We start from the raw sequence: 16,662 nt of genomic DNA, 5'->3' as shown, positions 1-16,662 counted from the left end.
CAGCTGATCAAAGGTTCCAACCTCCAGTAATAATTTTTAAACACAGTCCTTGGCATAAGCTTAAGCATATAGCATCATACCTTCAGGTTATCTTTTCCTGCACATCTTCTTCTTGTAACTGTTAAAGTCTTTTTATTAACATTTGATATCAAACTTTCTCATAATCTTGGACTTGATTGAAGATAAGTTTTCTTTCCCTAATAGCTAAGCCAAACTAGGCAATTAACTAAACTATAATATCACAGTGTACCATATCATTCATTTATAGATCAGACTTCTCTTTACATTGTATCAATATTTATATTTGACTTATTAAAATATTGATATTCAATACATTTATCAAACTATCAGATAATAGTACTTTGGATACAATAATCTATATAAACATCATATATCAACATATATATCTTTATATCTATATGTATGAATATATATGTGTAATACATTACTTGTGATGACAAATTGCAACACGACTTTGAAATATAATGTGATTATTAATTACCATTCTATAGACAATCACAATATTTATTCTTTAGTTAGAACTTTTCACCAATTATACTAAACATATGTTCCTATATGATTGTGTTATCATACTTATCATACATTTTCTAAAGTTTAATCACTTTATTATCCTTTTTAATAAGAAATAATTTTATTTTGAACATTACTTTATTAATTATCATTGTGTTCCTTATCTGAGACACAATATTAACCCTTTATTCATAAAAACTTATGTGACTAAAGTTTCCTCTTAACACCTCGTCTCTTCACAGACTCCTGTGTCCTTTTTTAACCTTTCAGATACCTCCAATACCAAGAATAGAGACAAGACTTAACATACTTGACTGTCTTTAACTTAACTGTATATATTCTTGTGTACTGGCTGTATGTGAACACCATACATATGAAATAAGTATATAAACATAAACTTTTCAAAATATGTCACATCCTATAATCAGAAGTTTGAAGAATAAACCAGAGACTATCTCTCTTGATATCCCATATCCTTTGATGATATTATGCTTCTCCTTTCATGAAGATGATTAGCTTATCTTATTTGCATATAAGACACTTATGTTTTCCCAATGTTTGTTTTCCCAATGTTTGTTTTCCCAATGTTTGTAGATGTTGATGTGTGTAAGTGTATGCAAGTGTGTGTGTACATGTAAGAATACATAATGAATAATAATACAATAAATCAATACTGCAATACTGGCTATAGCTAACTAGATTTTTCCACCATACCTAATATATTTATTATCCCATGATCCAATTACCCCAATAAACCTTTATTTGTCAGGTTTGAACAAATATATTGAAGAGCTATCTATATCTTAGTCAAAAGCTTCTTCTTTTGCTACAAAATGTTCACAAACTAAAATAACCTTCACCCTACTGCATCTGTCACCTTTTCCTCAGCTCATGTGACTTGAACACTTGGTTTTCCTGTAGGTATAAACCTGAAATTCCTTTTGATGGATTTCTCATATATTTGCTGATTACCCAATTTAATATAGAGGATCATATAAGATAAAAAATAGAAAGTAGAAGAAAAAGAAAATAGAAATAGAAAATAGAAAGAAATAGAAAATAGAAAGAAAATAGACGTCTCTTTGTTGGATATATTTTCCTTTTTTCCTTGTTGGATGCATCCTGATTTTCTTAGGCCTATTTGTGATGTCACAGATCTGTAGTATACACCAGTGGACACATAACACACATAACACTTATACTGACCAGCCCATCAGGGTCACAGGTCACAGTGTGTTGCTGTCAATCAACTGACCACATGAACGAACACTTATTCTCACAGTAAGTAAGAGCTCCATGCCTAGTTGCATGCCTTCATACATAATGGATTATAACTTGAAAATCCTAAAAACATGGACTTTACATGAAACTATTGAAAAACATGCTTGAGGTAAGTTAGAACTTCTATCACTTTATCATGCATTGTTATTAGTCACACCATGTGAAATTAGTTTACTCATTAATAGTTAGACACTCCATGTATTCTTTTGGCTATAAGGAAAGAATGATGAATGAATGGACATCACTGATTGAACTGATCCATTTTTCCATATATCTATATCTGATGAGAAAAAATAGATAAACTTTAGCAAAAACCAAATTAATACAATAATGATTTTAACCAATGGAAAATTTAATAACTTTATGGATCCCTAGTACTATTTGATCATATTCATATAATGTACATAACATGTTCCTCCTCTCTCTGCATCCAGAGAGTGGACTATGACAAAAATCTGTCACCACACATCAGGCTCTTCTCCTATATGTGTGTGTATATATATAATAATATGATCCATAGTATTATTCACAATAGCATAATTAGGATTATTTTACAAACATTATCACATAATCATGTGGATTATACCTGATCATTGGACTTCTCCTCATATAAAAGGGATTTCTCTTTACATAGCCAGATAGTACATAAGTAAATACTCAATAGACAGTCATTCCTTCAGAGATACTTTTAAACTCGACCCCTGACCTTCCTGTCAATCACATCCCACAATAACTCCACCAGGTCATTAGAGAATGCCAAGCTTGCCCTTTTCCTAAAAATATTAGGTAGCTCAAATTCCTCTTGGTTACTGGGAAGATCTGACATTTTGGAAACAACTGGTACATTCCCAGATACATTCTTTTGCAGATACTCAATAGATTTGGCTGGCTGCAATTCTTTAATTTCAGTTAATAATGGAATTTCAATTTGTGGATTTTCTTGCATGGCATATGGTTTATATGCAACATGTAATTTCCTACGTTTCTCATAGATTTTGTCACTTTCCCTCCTATAAATAGGGGACACTTTAACATGATTTGACAGATGTCTCTTAATAGGCTTTGCTTTTTGCTTTGGACATACTCGATTTACATTTGACATATGTTTCTGATGTCTTCTGGCCATGTCCAATAAACTAGCAGCTTCAAATAAAGTCTTCTTATCTGAGGCACTGGCAAGGGTGACTGCATCCAAAAATTTGAACTTTTTAACAAAACTTTTCACCATAGATGAAGAGTTCACCTTTTGAATGACAGTTTTGTATGTTCTCTCAAATTTAGACATGAATGCATATGTACATTCTTTTCTGCCAATCTTTATCTCATTCAGTATGTCAGATGTTGGCATGCTGTCACCTCTAGTGCACCAGATTAATTTCTTTAATCTCTCCACATCACTGTCTTTTAACCATTCATCTGACTCATTATCATAAGACATTTTTGCAGACAAACGTTCTGTAAAATCAATAGGAAGCCATAATTTAAACAGTTTATTTCTCTGTTCAATATTTAGATCAAATTTCTCTGCATGGCTTTCAAAAATTTCTGAGTTTCTACACACATGGATCTTTACATCATATGTGGGAATGGGTTTACTCAGATTCATCAAATATTCCTGAGATTTTAATTTCAATTTAGTTTCTTGTATCATTTGTTCCTCACCATCTATGGCCATTACTGCCACATGGTGCTCTTTATCAACATATTGAGATTTCTCATCTGTCTGAACAGATTTATGCATACTAATACTTAATTTCTTTTCTGTTACCATGTCATTAAAAATCTTTACCAAAGAAGCAATATTCCTAAATACCTGCTTCTCTTTTGTAGAACAAATTCTATTTTCAATCTTAGAATTTGCCTGCTCACATTGTGTATACAAATCTTGCCATATACTCGCTAAATTGTCACTAGACAAAACTTTATACTCAAAGTTACACTTTTTAGACAATGACTCTAATTTTTCCATACTTTAAAAGTAAAATCTTTACTCACCACTGTGGAAAGCTTCACCTTTAGCTTGTCCTTGGAACAGTTGGTCCCTGTCATCAGAACGTCTCAGTACGTCTGGCACTTGTGGTCCTTCTGTATTTCCTCACAGGCTTTCCTCACACAGGCTTCCGTATCATATAACACGTGCAACAGTCATCTGTATCTCACCAATATAGGTTTCTTTTCGAAGTCTTCCTGAATCTTGCAATTCATACAACTTGCAAAATACACCTCTCTTCCCCCTTAATTGCAAGTGAACGGAACGAGAAAAACAGGAAAAAAAACGACCGTGCTGGCTCGCCACTGTTAAATATCTTGTATTCGCTGGTGAGACTTGTGTCCACTGTTAAATATCCGGACCTGGCCTTGTCCACGATAGGAAGAAGTCAGCTTGTTATAAATCAGTGTAGAGGTTTATTAATATCTTGAAGGAAAACACAGGAACAGGGAAAATGTCCAAATAACACAAATATCAGTCAATTGTCAATAGCTTACATCTTCAGAGAAGTTAAATCATCTGGATATCTTGTAGTTACAGCTTGGTTCATGCTTGTCATCTGGTTGGTGGACTTGGGCTGGTTACGACGTCCATGGATGTCCATCTGCCTGGACCACCCACCCTGGTGTTCCCAAAGACAGACCTCCTGGTCTTCCCCTGGTCTTCCCAAAGACAGACCCAGACATGTGTATTTCTTACTCATTTATATTCATGAGAGTGGGTGTTACCTTCCATCTTGTAGCTATGTAAGGAGATTTCTAAAATGGTCTACTCTAACCGCACCCATGCACCCAAAATATAAGACTATGATGTCAGTAGAGTGTTAACCCCATGTCTGCTAGAGAATATTGTAAATATATAATATTTAACAAATGCACACAATGATGTAGCAGTACCAGGATAATACACACAGTGGTGTCACAGAACAGGGATAATACACTTAGTGATGTCACAGCACAGATAGAATGCATACAGTGATGTCACAATACATTTATAATGTATATAGTCATGTGACAGTACAGGGATAATGCATACAGTGATGTCACAGTAAAGTGATAATGCACACAATGATGTTGCAGTACCAGAATAATGCACAGAGATATATTGCAGTACCAGGATAATGCACACAGTGATGTCACAGTACAGAGATAATACACACAGTGATGTCACAGTACAGGATAATACACACAGTGATGTCACTGTACAAGAGTAGTAAAGACAGTAATACCACTATTACCCTCATTACCCAACAGCAGCACCTAATAAATACCATTAATACCTGTGGTATTGCTGCCAAAATACTTCCCCAGAAACATCAGATACCATGGTGCCAGGGTTTCAGCTATAGCAGGTGCAGGGTTAGCAGTCTCTACCGGGCCCTGAACCCTGAAAGGACCCCAAAGGTCCATCAGCCACATACAATATACCATTATTCTAATTGACACAAGGCAGGAAGGGGCCCTATTACACATTCTGCATGGTGCAGTAAAAATACCTCTCCACAATACCACAGTACAGCACAAATGCCTTACCAGAAGCACTACCAAAATATTACAATGCAGCACCATTGGCAGCAATATTATCCCAATTATCATCCCACTCCCACTGAAAGCCGAAGTGCCCTATTTACTGCCCCTCACCCAATCAGCAGCTGTATTAGCCCCCTGTATTAGCCCCCACTGATAACAGCAACATTTAGACCTTTCCACTCATTCCCCAGTGGTAGCATCCTTGTCCCCATTCCCACCCCACCAAGAGCACAAGTGATGCCAGGAATTCATACACAGATTCTTGCAATAATATCATGGTTGACTTCAGAATTTACTTTGGAGCAAAGATGTGAATACTATATATCAATTCTTGAAAACAAGAGCAAGTGTTGAGAGGAAATCTTTCTCGGTGGGGAGGGGAATAGAATCAGCAGTGGCACGGAAAATGGTGAGGGACCATATGGCAGTCTTGTCTATATTTCATTGAATGGAATAAAAGAAGATATAATATAATATAATATTATTATAAATGAAGATATGTCCATAAGAGGGGAATACTGCTCTCATTACACTGTTATTGTAGTCGTACTAAATTTTTCTTATGACCATAGATAACATTATGGATTGAGCACTATATAAATCATTACAGCTGAATATATAGCAATACTCCCCCCACCATCCAGCGCCAGCTGCTGTTTCGTGTATGACACACTGTATTGGTGGTAGGTATTTTTGCAGCTAGAGGTATCCTGTGAATGTATGTTGGTCTATTTTTAGAAGGCAGTTGTGGTGCGGAGCTGCTTCACAGCTGGTCTATGACATAGCTTCAAGATATACTCTAAATGTTTCCAGGAATGAACATACCATAGAGAGAACAATGGATGCAGACGAGTCCTCTCAGCATGACGAATAAGGAATAAGAATGATATATGAAAATACACTACCTGCTAATGTTGTGAGCCATAGCATGTCCAAACACAATAGAAAAACATATTGCACCGTCCAATAATACAAATCTGGCTATAAATATACAGAATATATTACATCGTATGAAGTCAAATATAAGCAAGTGAACATACAAGGTAATACAAGGTTGTATCATTAAAGGAATTGTATGGCAAAAAATATAATGATAAGAAGAAAATCTTAGTGTCAGGATGTTCTACATGTCCCTGAAACAGTCTTCTAGGAACTCTTAAGTGTTACTTGCCAGCCGAGGTGATAAGGCTTCATCTAGTGACTTCCTATTGTAGAAGGAGAAATGGATGAAGGCTCCTACCTTATCTAATGGCCTTACAGCTGAAGACAAGTGCAATCTGAGATTCATAGAGGGATGGATGATCACCTAAAATTTCTTTATACCCTTCTCACCCTTATGCTTTCATTATAAGATGAGATATGATCAAAGGAAATTAGTATATTCCTCTTGGCAAAATGCTACAGAAATGTGAATAACCGATTACAAGTCCTGACCACCAGGGTGGGTCTTATAGACATCGAAGTGAATGGGAGTAACGCAAACAGTACCGGACCGCTGAGCTACAAAGTTTCTGCAGGTTCCGTTAAACATTATAAGAGATACACAAACATCTTAGAACTGTTTCTGAGGTCGGGACTTACAGCCACTTCCCGACTCAGCAATGATTTGCTGACATGGAAATAACCCTTTAAGGAAATATATCTAGGATTTGTCAAACATGGCCAAGATATCTTTAACTGATAGCACATGGGCACCACCGTGGAAGTACATCGCCCATCTCACCTTCCTTGAACCGAATTCCAGGGCAGCAACCCATTGCCTTCACAGCTGGGAGCCTTGAATAAACAATATATCTAGTCCCACAAAAAAAAAAAAAGCTGCGTATATGGAAATTTTTTAAAAGTTGCAGGTGTCATAATATGGAATTCTGATTTTTTTTCCAGTTTTCCAGTACATTATTTGGAATATTACAGTAAATGGTACCATTATAAAGCACAATTTGTCCTGCAAAAATGAAGCCCTCTAGGAATGGAAAAATAAAAAGATGATGGGCTTTGAAAGGTGGGTAGTAAAAAAAAAAAAAAAAGTTGGAAAATGTCTGTGGTTGGAAGGATGGAAAGAAAATTTGGTTTTAAATTTTTGATTTTTGCAAGCTTCATTTATCAGGTTACAGAAATGGAAGAGCTATGTAATGACAATATTCCATAAAATCCATAAAGGATGACCATGAAACAAGCCTGGGTTAAGAGGGTTTGTAAGACTTTCCCTTAGCCCACACCAAACAGCCTAATGGTATCCTTTGGTATCAATGTAAACAATCTGCAGCCATAGATGTCCTATATCTGTGCCTGCACCGAATTCTTGTACGGTAGAGAGTTCAGCCACCATCTTGAAAGGATAAGATTATACATGGGCTCAGGATGGAGGGTACTCCCTGCAGGATAAGATACACCTGAAGTAACTGAACATCTTCATATGCTATTGTACATCACTATTTGTATGGAATTTTTAAAATGTGTTCAGAAAGTGGACAACCCCTTTAAGATATAGGCTTCCATATTGCTCTGCTGACAGTGGTGTTTGTTTCTGTTTCCCTGTTAGGTGCCAAGCTTCACCTCTATATGGTTATGTTATTTTGATCACTCTCTATATATTGCTTTTTTTATCTATTTGTCTTTCATGGTTCTTTATTAGAATTTACTCTGGTTCCAAAAAATACCCAACCTTATCAGCCACCATCTTAAACACGGTGTAGTTCCCGCTAAGACGTTTACCCTCTTCCCTAGCGATTGTATCTTCCTGCCTCATGTTGATAACAACTCTGTTTGCAATGATATTATATATGATTTTGCCCAAGGAAGTGCCTGTATATCCGCAGTCATTAATCCTAATACTTTCATTATCTGGTGGAGAGACATGTCGGGATGATCTATGATGTTCCTGATAACCGTTCCAGGCCTCACCTTCCTCTCAAGATGTAAGGTGAGTTAAACAGTATTGCCTTTTATCAGAATCTCCAGGTTGTTGTATCAGGATAAGATTCTCCTGGTGTAATATCATTCTCTGCTTCTGGCACATATATAGATCTTGTCGTACAAGGTTTTATCTGATATAAGTTAAGTCGCTGTATAGTAAGAAAATGTATTGTGTTTCTTAGATGCAAACTACAACTAGCACATTGACCATTTTTTGTAGCAGTTTTTCCTTTATATTTCTCATTTCTTTTCAATCCTATCTTGGCTATGGCTGAAAAAAAAAAAAAAAAAAACGTGTTAAAAAAAATACTATGTCTGACTCCAGCCTGAGGGCTAATTCACATGGGGATAAACCCCGTACATTTTGGTCCTGATTCTGATGCGGGAAGCTGCATCAGAATTGGACCAAAATGTGCCTGCCACGACTGTCGTGGCTTCTGACAGTCACGGCTTCCCCCTCCGGAGTAGGCTCGAATGAAGGGGCGCAACTGAAGGATGCTGCCACAAGGCGGATGCTGGAGCTCAATCAGCCACGGAGTCTACCTGAAGAAAGGGCAGCTCATTTCTTTTTTACGTGAGCTGGAACATACTGCTCATGGAAAAGGAAATCTAGCGGTCTACATAGACTTCCATTATGAGGGGGAGGATTCTGAGGTGGATTCGGCGTCAGAATTCGCCCCCCTCTTGTGCCGTGTGAACAAGCCTGAGATACTAATATTATGGAAATCAGGTCCATTCAAATCACTGTGCATTGTAAATGAAGTATACTACCTTGAAACAGGTAAGCAAAGCCCAAGAATCCTGTGATAGAATGCAACATATCTTGATACGGGTTGTCTTTTTTTGCCTCCGCTTCCCTTTCTGCCCTATACTGGACCATGTGCATCCCATATCAGGTCACACGGGACCCTCTGGAGGGCAGAAGGGGAAGAAGAGGAGGCTGGCAGAAGGAGCGGGGATTGGTATGGTATTGGTATTACCTTTGGGGTTACTCCAGTGGGTAATAACCTATTTATAAAGAAAAAAATAAACCAACAGGCACCCACTGCAATGACTCCCTCAAGGTGGAACACTGATGTCAGGCATTGCTCAGGTTACCCATGATGGGAACAGCTTGCTCACGGTCCTTTTCCGCACTCTTAGGTGGAGTAGCTCTTGGAGGATAGCTTGGACAGTGGACTGCTCAGATTGTAACCAGCTTGAGAGCGCACTGGAAATCTTAGATAGCTTAACTAGGAAAGCCTCCTCCTTACAGCAAGAACTCATCTTGTCTAAAACATATGATTCTGTGAACAAGACAGCCTAGGACACTTGTGGGTAAGAGGAAGGTTCTCTGGGCAGTGAATCCACTGTGACAGTAGAAGTGTGATGTTCATCGACCACTGCTGATGAATATACGTAATGGACCTAACTTCAGTGGTAAGTTCAACCACGTTATACCTGTTATACCACTGCAGGATTACATATTCTGTATTGCCATCATCTACATCTGTGAAGAGCAATGTGTCTGTGTCCTTCATCATCAGTGGCCAACTTTGGGTGACTTGCAGGAATCGGACTTCTGGATGGCAGCTCAGGAGGAGACAGGCTGGACACAGCGGAGGAATGTGGTGTTGGCCCCAGTGGTTCAGTCACGTTGCCACAGTCCTGGTGCTGGCCAGTAGTCGCCATTGCCTGATCGCACAAACATCATTGACATTGCGATAATTTTTTGGGGAAAATTATTTAAACATTTTCAAATCAACATTAACAGCTCTGAATATAATATGTTCCCATCACCTCTAGAGCTCTGCAGAATTCTGTAGCTTGTGGTTTTCTGCTGGAATTACATGTGGTAAATGATATATCCAAGCTGTCTGTTCATGTGGGCTATGGATGTGGCTTTATGCCTCTGCTGTAGAAAATATTATGGGATTTATTTGGTGATATTAGAGAAGAGCTGCATTTCCCTGTTTATAGTCATCTCTTGTGTGCAGCGCGGGTAGGATTGGATTACACAATAGACACAAGAAGGGAACCAGAGGGCGGCTATATCTGAATCCTCCTGGCATTTTTGCAGGGTTAGCATTCTCTAGTTCTTCTGCTTCATCTTATGAAGGAAACCGTCTGTTCTCTCTGCCACAAAAGGCGACAAACAGAAATAGAATAAACCATAGGTCATGTCATAAAATGCAAGCCGGCAGAACAAAAGGGAAGGACTTTCTGGTGGCCATATCTGGAAGGAGGGGGGGTAATAATATGTCAATATGTCTGGCCATATATTTTTGGTATAATAATGTAGAATGGGAAGTCTGAGATAGAAAAATGAAGAATTATATCATTTCTTTATTTCATGTAATCCAGTCAGGTTTTTTTTTTTTTTCCTAACAGAGTCCCCAAAATATCAGCCCAATCCCAATCCAAAAGCTCACAAAAGCCTGGGCACTAGATTTCCAGGCACAACACCTTTCCTCCTATTTCCAAATAAAAAAAATGACAAATAACATGAACAGGGAGGTGACGACCATGGGGCCACTGACTGTGTGGGACCCAACCTGGGACCGCTGCAATTTCAACTATATTGACATGTACAATGACACCGATACAGTTGTTATGCATGGTAGAGTAGGAAGTGCTACCATTGTGGGTCGGGTGCCTGGAAAAGTGAGTGACTTACAAACTTTACAGAGAGAAGTCAAAGTTAGAAGTGGTAATGGCAAGACGATGGAGGAGACGGGAAATGTGAATGATTACAGTCTGAGACGTCACCAGTAAGTCACTATATTTGTCCTATGTTGTATTAATTTAAATGGTATGCCGAGCCCTGGGTAGAAGCGAGATCTGGTACAATAAGGTCACCATATAATGGTAATATTAGTATACCGGGATAGGGGCCCTCTCAGATGTGTTTGCCAAACCCCTAGCTATGCCGCTGGTGAATGATATGATGATAAATCGTCCTCTACTGTGTTTTACTGATACTACCCATGTTGCAGTCTAAAACATTGCCAAACCATGAACGCTACCACATGCTATGTGACAATACACCTTAAGGGGTTGATTTTTGACTTTTGACATTTACCTCTGGGTCATCTGTACACCATTCTGTGTGTTCCTTATTTGGTAGAAAGTTGATGAAGTTTGGGCTGAGGTAGAAATGGCTAAAACCAAAAACATCCTTAAAAAAGATGACTTAGTACAACGCACCATTCATTAAATCCCTATAGAAACAGTGACATCTGCAGGCTATAATCATATATGTCATAGCAGAGAAAATGTACACAGTATATTATGAAGGAACAACGCTATACAAAGTATTAAGAGTCCAAGACAATAATACAGAAATTCATCTAGGTTTTATATATTAGGCTATGATTTAAAGCAGTAGTATTGTATAATGAAAAATTATACAATTTTCTAAGAAAATCAATTCTTCACTTCTTTAAAGATCACATGACCATCGTATGAGCAGGACAGATTTTTATCCATAGGAAGCAAAGAATCAAGGATTCTCCTGAAGGACTGCAAGAACAATCTTGAAGGTATTTTGTTGGTGTTCCTTTAGTTAGCCCCTACCATTGTGTTCCAACTACTGGAAGGGAGTCAAATAATTTCATTAAGACTATGTCATACAAATCCTTATTTTTTAGATTTCTACCTACACCTAAGCAGTTAGACAGAGGGGATGATTCTCTCTTTCAAAATAACCTATCTTCCCTCTGCTCAAGCACTGGGTGCCGAGTGGTTGTTATACCAGCTGGGGTCTTTTGAAGGATCCCAGGACTGCCATGATAGTACTCCCATTAAGGGAGTATCCATGGGATAATCCATGTATCTGATTGGTGGGAGCCAAGAGCCAGCTGTAACGACTCTGCCTGTTTGGGTCTCTGCACTACCCTCCACTTGCACGTTGCGGCACAGGAGGTGTGTTCAGTTATGATTCCTTGCCTCTTGTTGCTCTGTCTGAACACTGCACTATTCTCTCATCTCTGTAATTGATTTTCCACCACACCCATCTCCTCATCTGCTCATCTAATAGTTAATCTTAGCCTTACCCATGTGATTGACAGCCTATCTATCAATCAAGTCTGGGACGGGTTCTGGACTTCCTATAAACAGGTCATCAGCCCATACATGTTAGCTGGCTATTGTCACTTTGTCCTTGCTAAGCAGTTCTCTTGATATTGTATTGTATTAATGACCTCTGACCTTTGGCTTCCCTTGTGACTTCTCTTTTGGATTGTAATTTGGTACTGCTTTGTCTCTCTGGATTTGACCCTTTGCTTGCTGACTCCTCTTCTGTGTTGTGTTGTTTTGTCTTGTCCTGTTCTGTGTTACACTTGTTCATTGAAGGGCCTGTTGACCAGTTGTCCCTGTCATTAGGAGAGTTGTGGCAAGTAGGTAGGGACAAGGTCTGAGTCAAGTTTAGGACTCACTGTCTCTGTCTTTCCCTTCCTTCCTGGTTTCAGTGGCAGCACTAGGAACTGCACAACTAGCAATTCCCTTACACCAGCTGTTACAAGGATCACCTATTCGGAGGTGCCTCTGGTCTTTACAGTCCATGGAGCTGAAAGCAGTTGGCTCCTTGCCTTGTATAGTAGCTGAGTAACAGTTCTGCAGCTCATCTCTTATTGATGCAATACTAGTGCCCGGTCACTGTACAGATCACCAAACCAACTGCAACACGTTCTGCCTCATATACACTTGATAAAGAGGAATTAAGTCCTCGTTGTGTGAGTTGAGCATAATAAAGTTGTTATTTATGGGAAAGTGCGGATTGTACACCTAATTTTTTTTTACCTGGAGTATCCACTTCACCTTGATCGGTATTCTACCCGCCTGCATCCACCGTATTCTGACACCCACAGGTTCTGCAGCTTCCAGTTACCCCATCATGTATACTTGTCTACATAGCAGTTGGGACTTTTTCACAATTGGACCAGGTGAGAGCACAACCACAACACTAATGGTCCTACATGCACTTTTCCAATGCTTATTTTATAGGTGTGACACACTCACAACCTACCAAAGTGAGGGTCAGCCCTTACCATTCGTATAAACATTCACAAATCTTGTGTATGGATCAGTTTAGAATTGTTGTGATAACTCTTCACCTAGTAAAAGGAAGTGTATTGTATTGATTAGCGTATTAACCAGTATAGGTACTGCGGCATTATCCTATTGAAATCTAGGGGACAGTACAGTAGTACCTAAAGTGCATGCTCTGCAGTGCTGAGTGTGCAAGTGTATGGGGAATAAGAGGGCTGTTGGTTGTGTGAGATTATGGAACAGCCCCCACTGCATTGTGAGTACTATGCCTCTTGCTCACACACACACACACACATATATATATAGTAAGCCTACGGCTGGTCAGGTAATGGAGGGGGTGTACATCTCACCAAGACTACTCAGGTGGGTGATATGAGAAAACTCCAGGAATGTTTGTTCTCAGCAGACTTTCGTCTGCTGAGCATTTTGTTAAATGCTCAGTACTGGGCTGGATTTTTCGGAATGACAGGTAGGTTGTTAGTGGGACCTGTCATTCTACCCCCCTCCAGTCCACACTTTGGGGATGTTCCGGCAGCGACTCAGCTGCAGAGAGTCTCCTCGTCAAGGAGGTTTAAGAAGCCAGCTCCAGCAGCAACACTTTGGCAGAGCTTGGCTGGAGAGCTGACAGAGAGGTCATATTTTTGGAGCTGTGTCCTGAATGAATCTACTGGCTTTTGATTTCTGTTATTCTAGGTGAGGTAACCTATTCTATGTTTAGTTAGAGCCTAGCCGGACAGGTATTTATTTATTTATTTATTTATTTTTTTAAATGTAGATTGTGAGCCCCACATAGAGCTCACAATGTACATTTTTCTCTATCAGTATGTCTTTTTGGAATATGGGATGGAAATCCATGCAAACACAGGGGGAACATACAAACTCCTTGCAGATGGTTTTTTGCCCTTGGCGGAATTTGAACACCAGGACCCAGCGCTGCAAGGTTGCAGTGCTAACCACTGAGCCACCGTGTGGCCCCCTAGGTATTTATTTTTGTATTGTTTCCTTTTGTTGCTGCACTGCCTTTTTGAGTGAAAATAAACTCTACTTTTGTTTTGGACTAAAGAAACTGGACTTGTGTGTCTATGCCACCCCACCTAGCAACCCCAGACCCTCACTATATATATATATATATATATATATATATATATATATATATATATATATATATATATATATATCCACTGTATATATAATAAGTAGATAGATAATATATCTAATAATTCCTAAGTACAGACCAGCTGTGTTGGGGTAGCCACGCGACTCTCGCATGCTTTGTGCACTCTCATCTTTGCAGACACTTCAAAGCGAGGGGCCTGTGAAGCTTTAGTCTAAAGGAGGGAGAACAATCGCCTCGTGAATGAGGTTCTTATATTTTATGACAAGCCATTTGGCAAGAACCTCTTATAAGAGTCATCTTTAGAGAACAAGAGCAGAAAATATTTCTGCCTCAGGAAAGATAAAAAGAAAAAGCTAGATGACAAATGTCATGTCTAAGAAAAACGCCTAAGGAGGAAATCTACGCCAGGAAAACAGGAGGTGGTCTCCATCTTTAGACAAGCTCCTCTGTGGAAAAGTGTCCTATCACAGATATCATTGTACTATAAATCCTCTCTGGTTTGCGGGGCGTAATAGATTCTGGAGATTTTCATCCTCTGCCACCTGGAGACATGTAAATCAAACAAGACAAATACATAAAATGGATGGGATTGATATATAACTAATGGCGGACATGCTACATTTATTTCCCGCAATTGGAGGAAGTACGTGTGATGTCACGTGACTCTTTGCTGCGCTGTTTTTCAGCTATTCCTCACACAAGGCTGTACAAATAGAAGAAATCTGAGAGAAGTAAAACTATAGATTTACCAAGGTGTCTGCCAACATACTGACTAAAACATGGAAGTTATTATGTTTATTGTGACATCAGTCCTGCTACCAACAAATGTGATATAGGGCAGATTTCGTCAGGAACCCCCGGCAGTCTAACATGTAAGGGGGTGTCCTGATTCCTCTCCATTTATATACAAATACTGTATATGTTAGGAGACTGCGGATGGGTGAACAAAACAATAGAATCACCCTCCCCTGTTCCAGGGGTGCCTGGCTACTTCTGCTCTCCACGTCTTGCACCAGTAAATGGTTGAGCATGTCCACCATAGTGAGTGAATCAGCCACTTAGGTGGTCACCACTGTTGCCAATGACTGACTGAGTGGGCTTTGGTCAGATGGGGTAATGGGTCTCTGTTTACTGCTGTGCCAGAATACATGCAGGAGGTAGTGCAGGAAGTGAGGCACAGCATTTGAACCATTGGAACGCCTCAAAATAAATGCCAAATTTGTCCTAAATCTGCCTCCCATAGTTTTCAATAGGAGGCTGAAATAAGAGCAAGATGATCAAAAAATAAGAAAACGTTAAAAATCCAGGGTCAACCAGGGATAGTAGACATCAATCCATCAGTAGGTATAAAATATAACTTGTCCTTTGTCATGAGGAAGAAACATGTTAGTTCCGAAACGCGTAGCTTGCTTCATCATGATATAACCGACTCTTTGTAGTTACTATGTAACTCTTTTTATTGGACACCAAATAAGTTATATTTTATATCTACTGATGGATTGATGTCTACTATCCCTGGTTGACCCTGGATTTTTAATGTCTTCATACTTACCGCTGACTAGAGTCCGTGCAGCCTCCATGCCTCCCAGGATAAGCATATATATATGGATATGGTGAGCTGGAACAATCTTATTCTTTGTATCAAAAAATAAGGGTCTTCCTCGGTCTTGCCATGGATTCAGAAGCCACTAAGTAAGACAGTCCTATCATTAGGCCCATTCATCTGAGACTAGAGAGAGACTGAAAGATTTACTTCAACTTTCCGCAGTGGTAAAGTGAAGAAGAATTTGAGACGGAAGTCCACATCAAATAATTCTTCGATGTGAATGGTTCCTTGGGCTTTTGTTACTATTTTTCATATTATCATGCACCAGGAATTGACCAATAAGTGATCCTTTATTTAGGATTTTTGTATTTTAGGGTTTGCCCTAATAGCATGGAGAGCCACGGGCGAGCAGCGGATCCCTTTCTAGTAGTCTTGAACAATCTATGTATTACAGTTCGCCATGCAATATTACATTTTCAGGGCATTGTTATGAGCAACTGGTTGCATTAATTCCCAGCAACATCAGCTGTCAGTGGGCGTAAGGGCTTCAGAGTAAAGGGGTCATGTGTGATCAGACAGTCCCTTTAAGGAACGTCCTAACATGCTTAGACACAAAATCATTTTCATGTTATGGTTTGGAATTAAAAGTCTAATTGCTTTATAGTATAAGGTTTATTTCCCGTTGCCAATAGATATTTTTACTTAATAGCGTAGCACAAACACT

General features: G+C 39.0%; 1 protein-coding gene across 1 annotated transcript in view; it reads right to left on the bottom strand.

Moving 5' to 3' along the window:
• Window positions 1–556: 556 nt before the first annotated feature.
• LOC142200234 (uncharacterized) overlaps window positions 557–16,662 on the bottom strand; it is a 312,476-nt gene continuing 296,370 nt past the window's right edge. The window contains exon 2 of the mRNA XM_075270444.1: window positions 557–3,967. Coding sequence (XP_075126545.1) covers window positions 2,501–3,781 — 1,281 coding nt within the window. The 5' untranslated portion in view covers window positions 3,782–3,967 and the 3' untranslated portion in view covers window positions 557–2,500. The remainder of the gene's footprint in view (window positions 3,968–16,662) is intronic.

This window comes from Leptodactylus fuscus, chromosome 4 (assembly GCF_031893055.1).
Source record: "Leptodactylus fuscus isolate aLepFus1 chromosome 4, aLepFus1.hap2, whole genome shotgun sequence".
In the NCBI taxonomy this organism is placed as follows: Eukaryota; Metazoa; Chordata; class Amphibia; order Anura; family Leptodactylidae; genus Leptodactylus; species Leptodactylus fuscus.
Note: the sequence above shows the minus strand (reverse complement) of the source record. Positions and strands in the feature narration are given on the sequence as shown.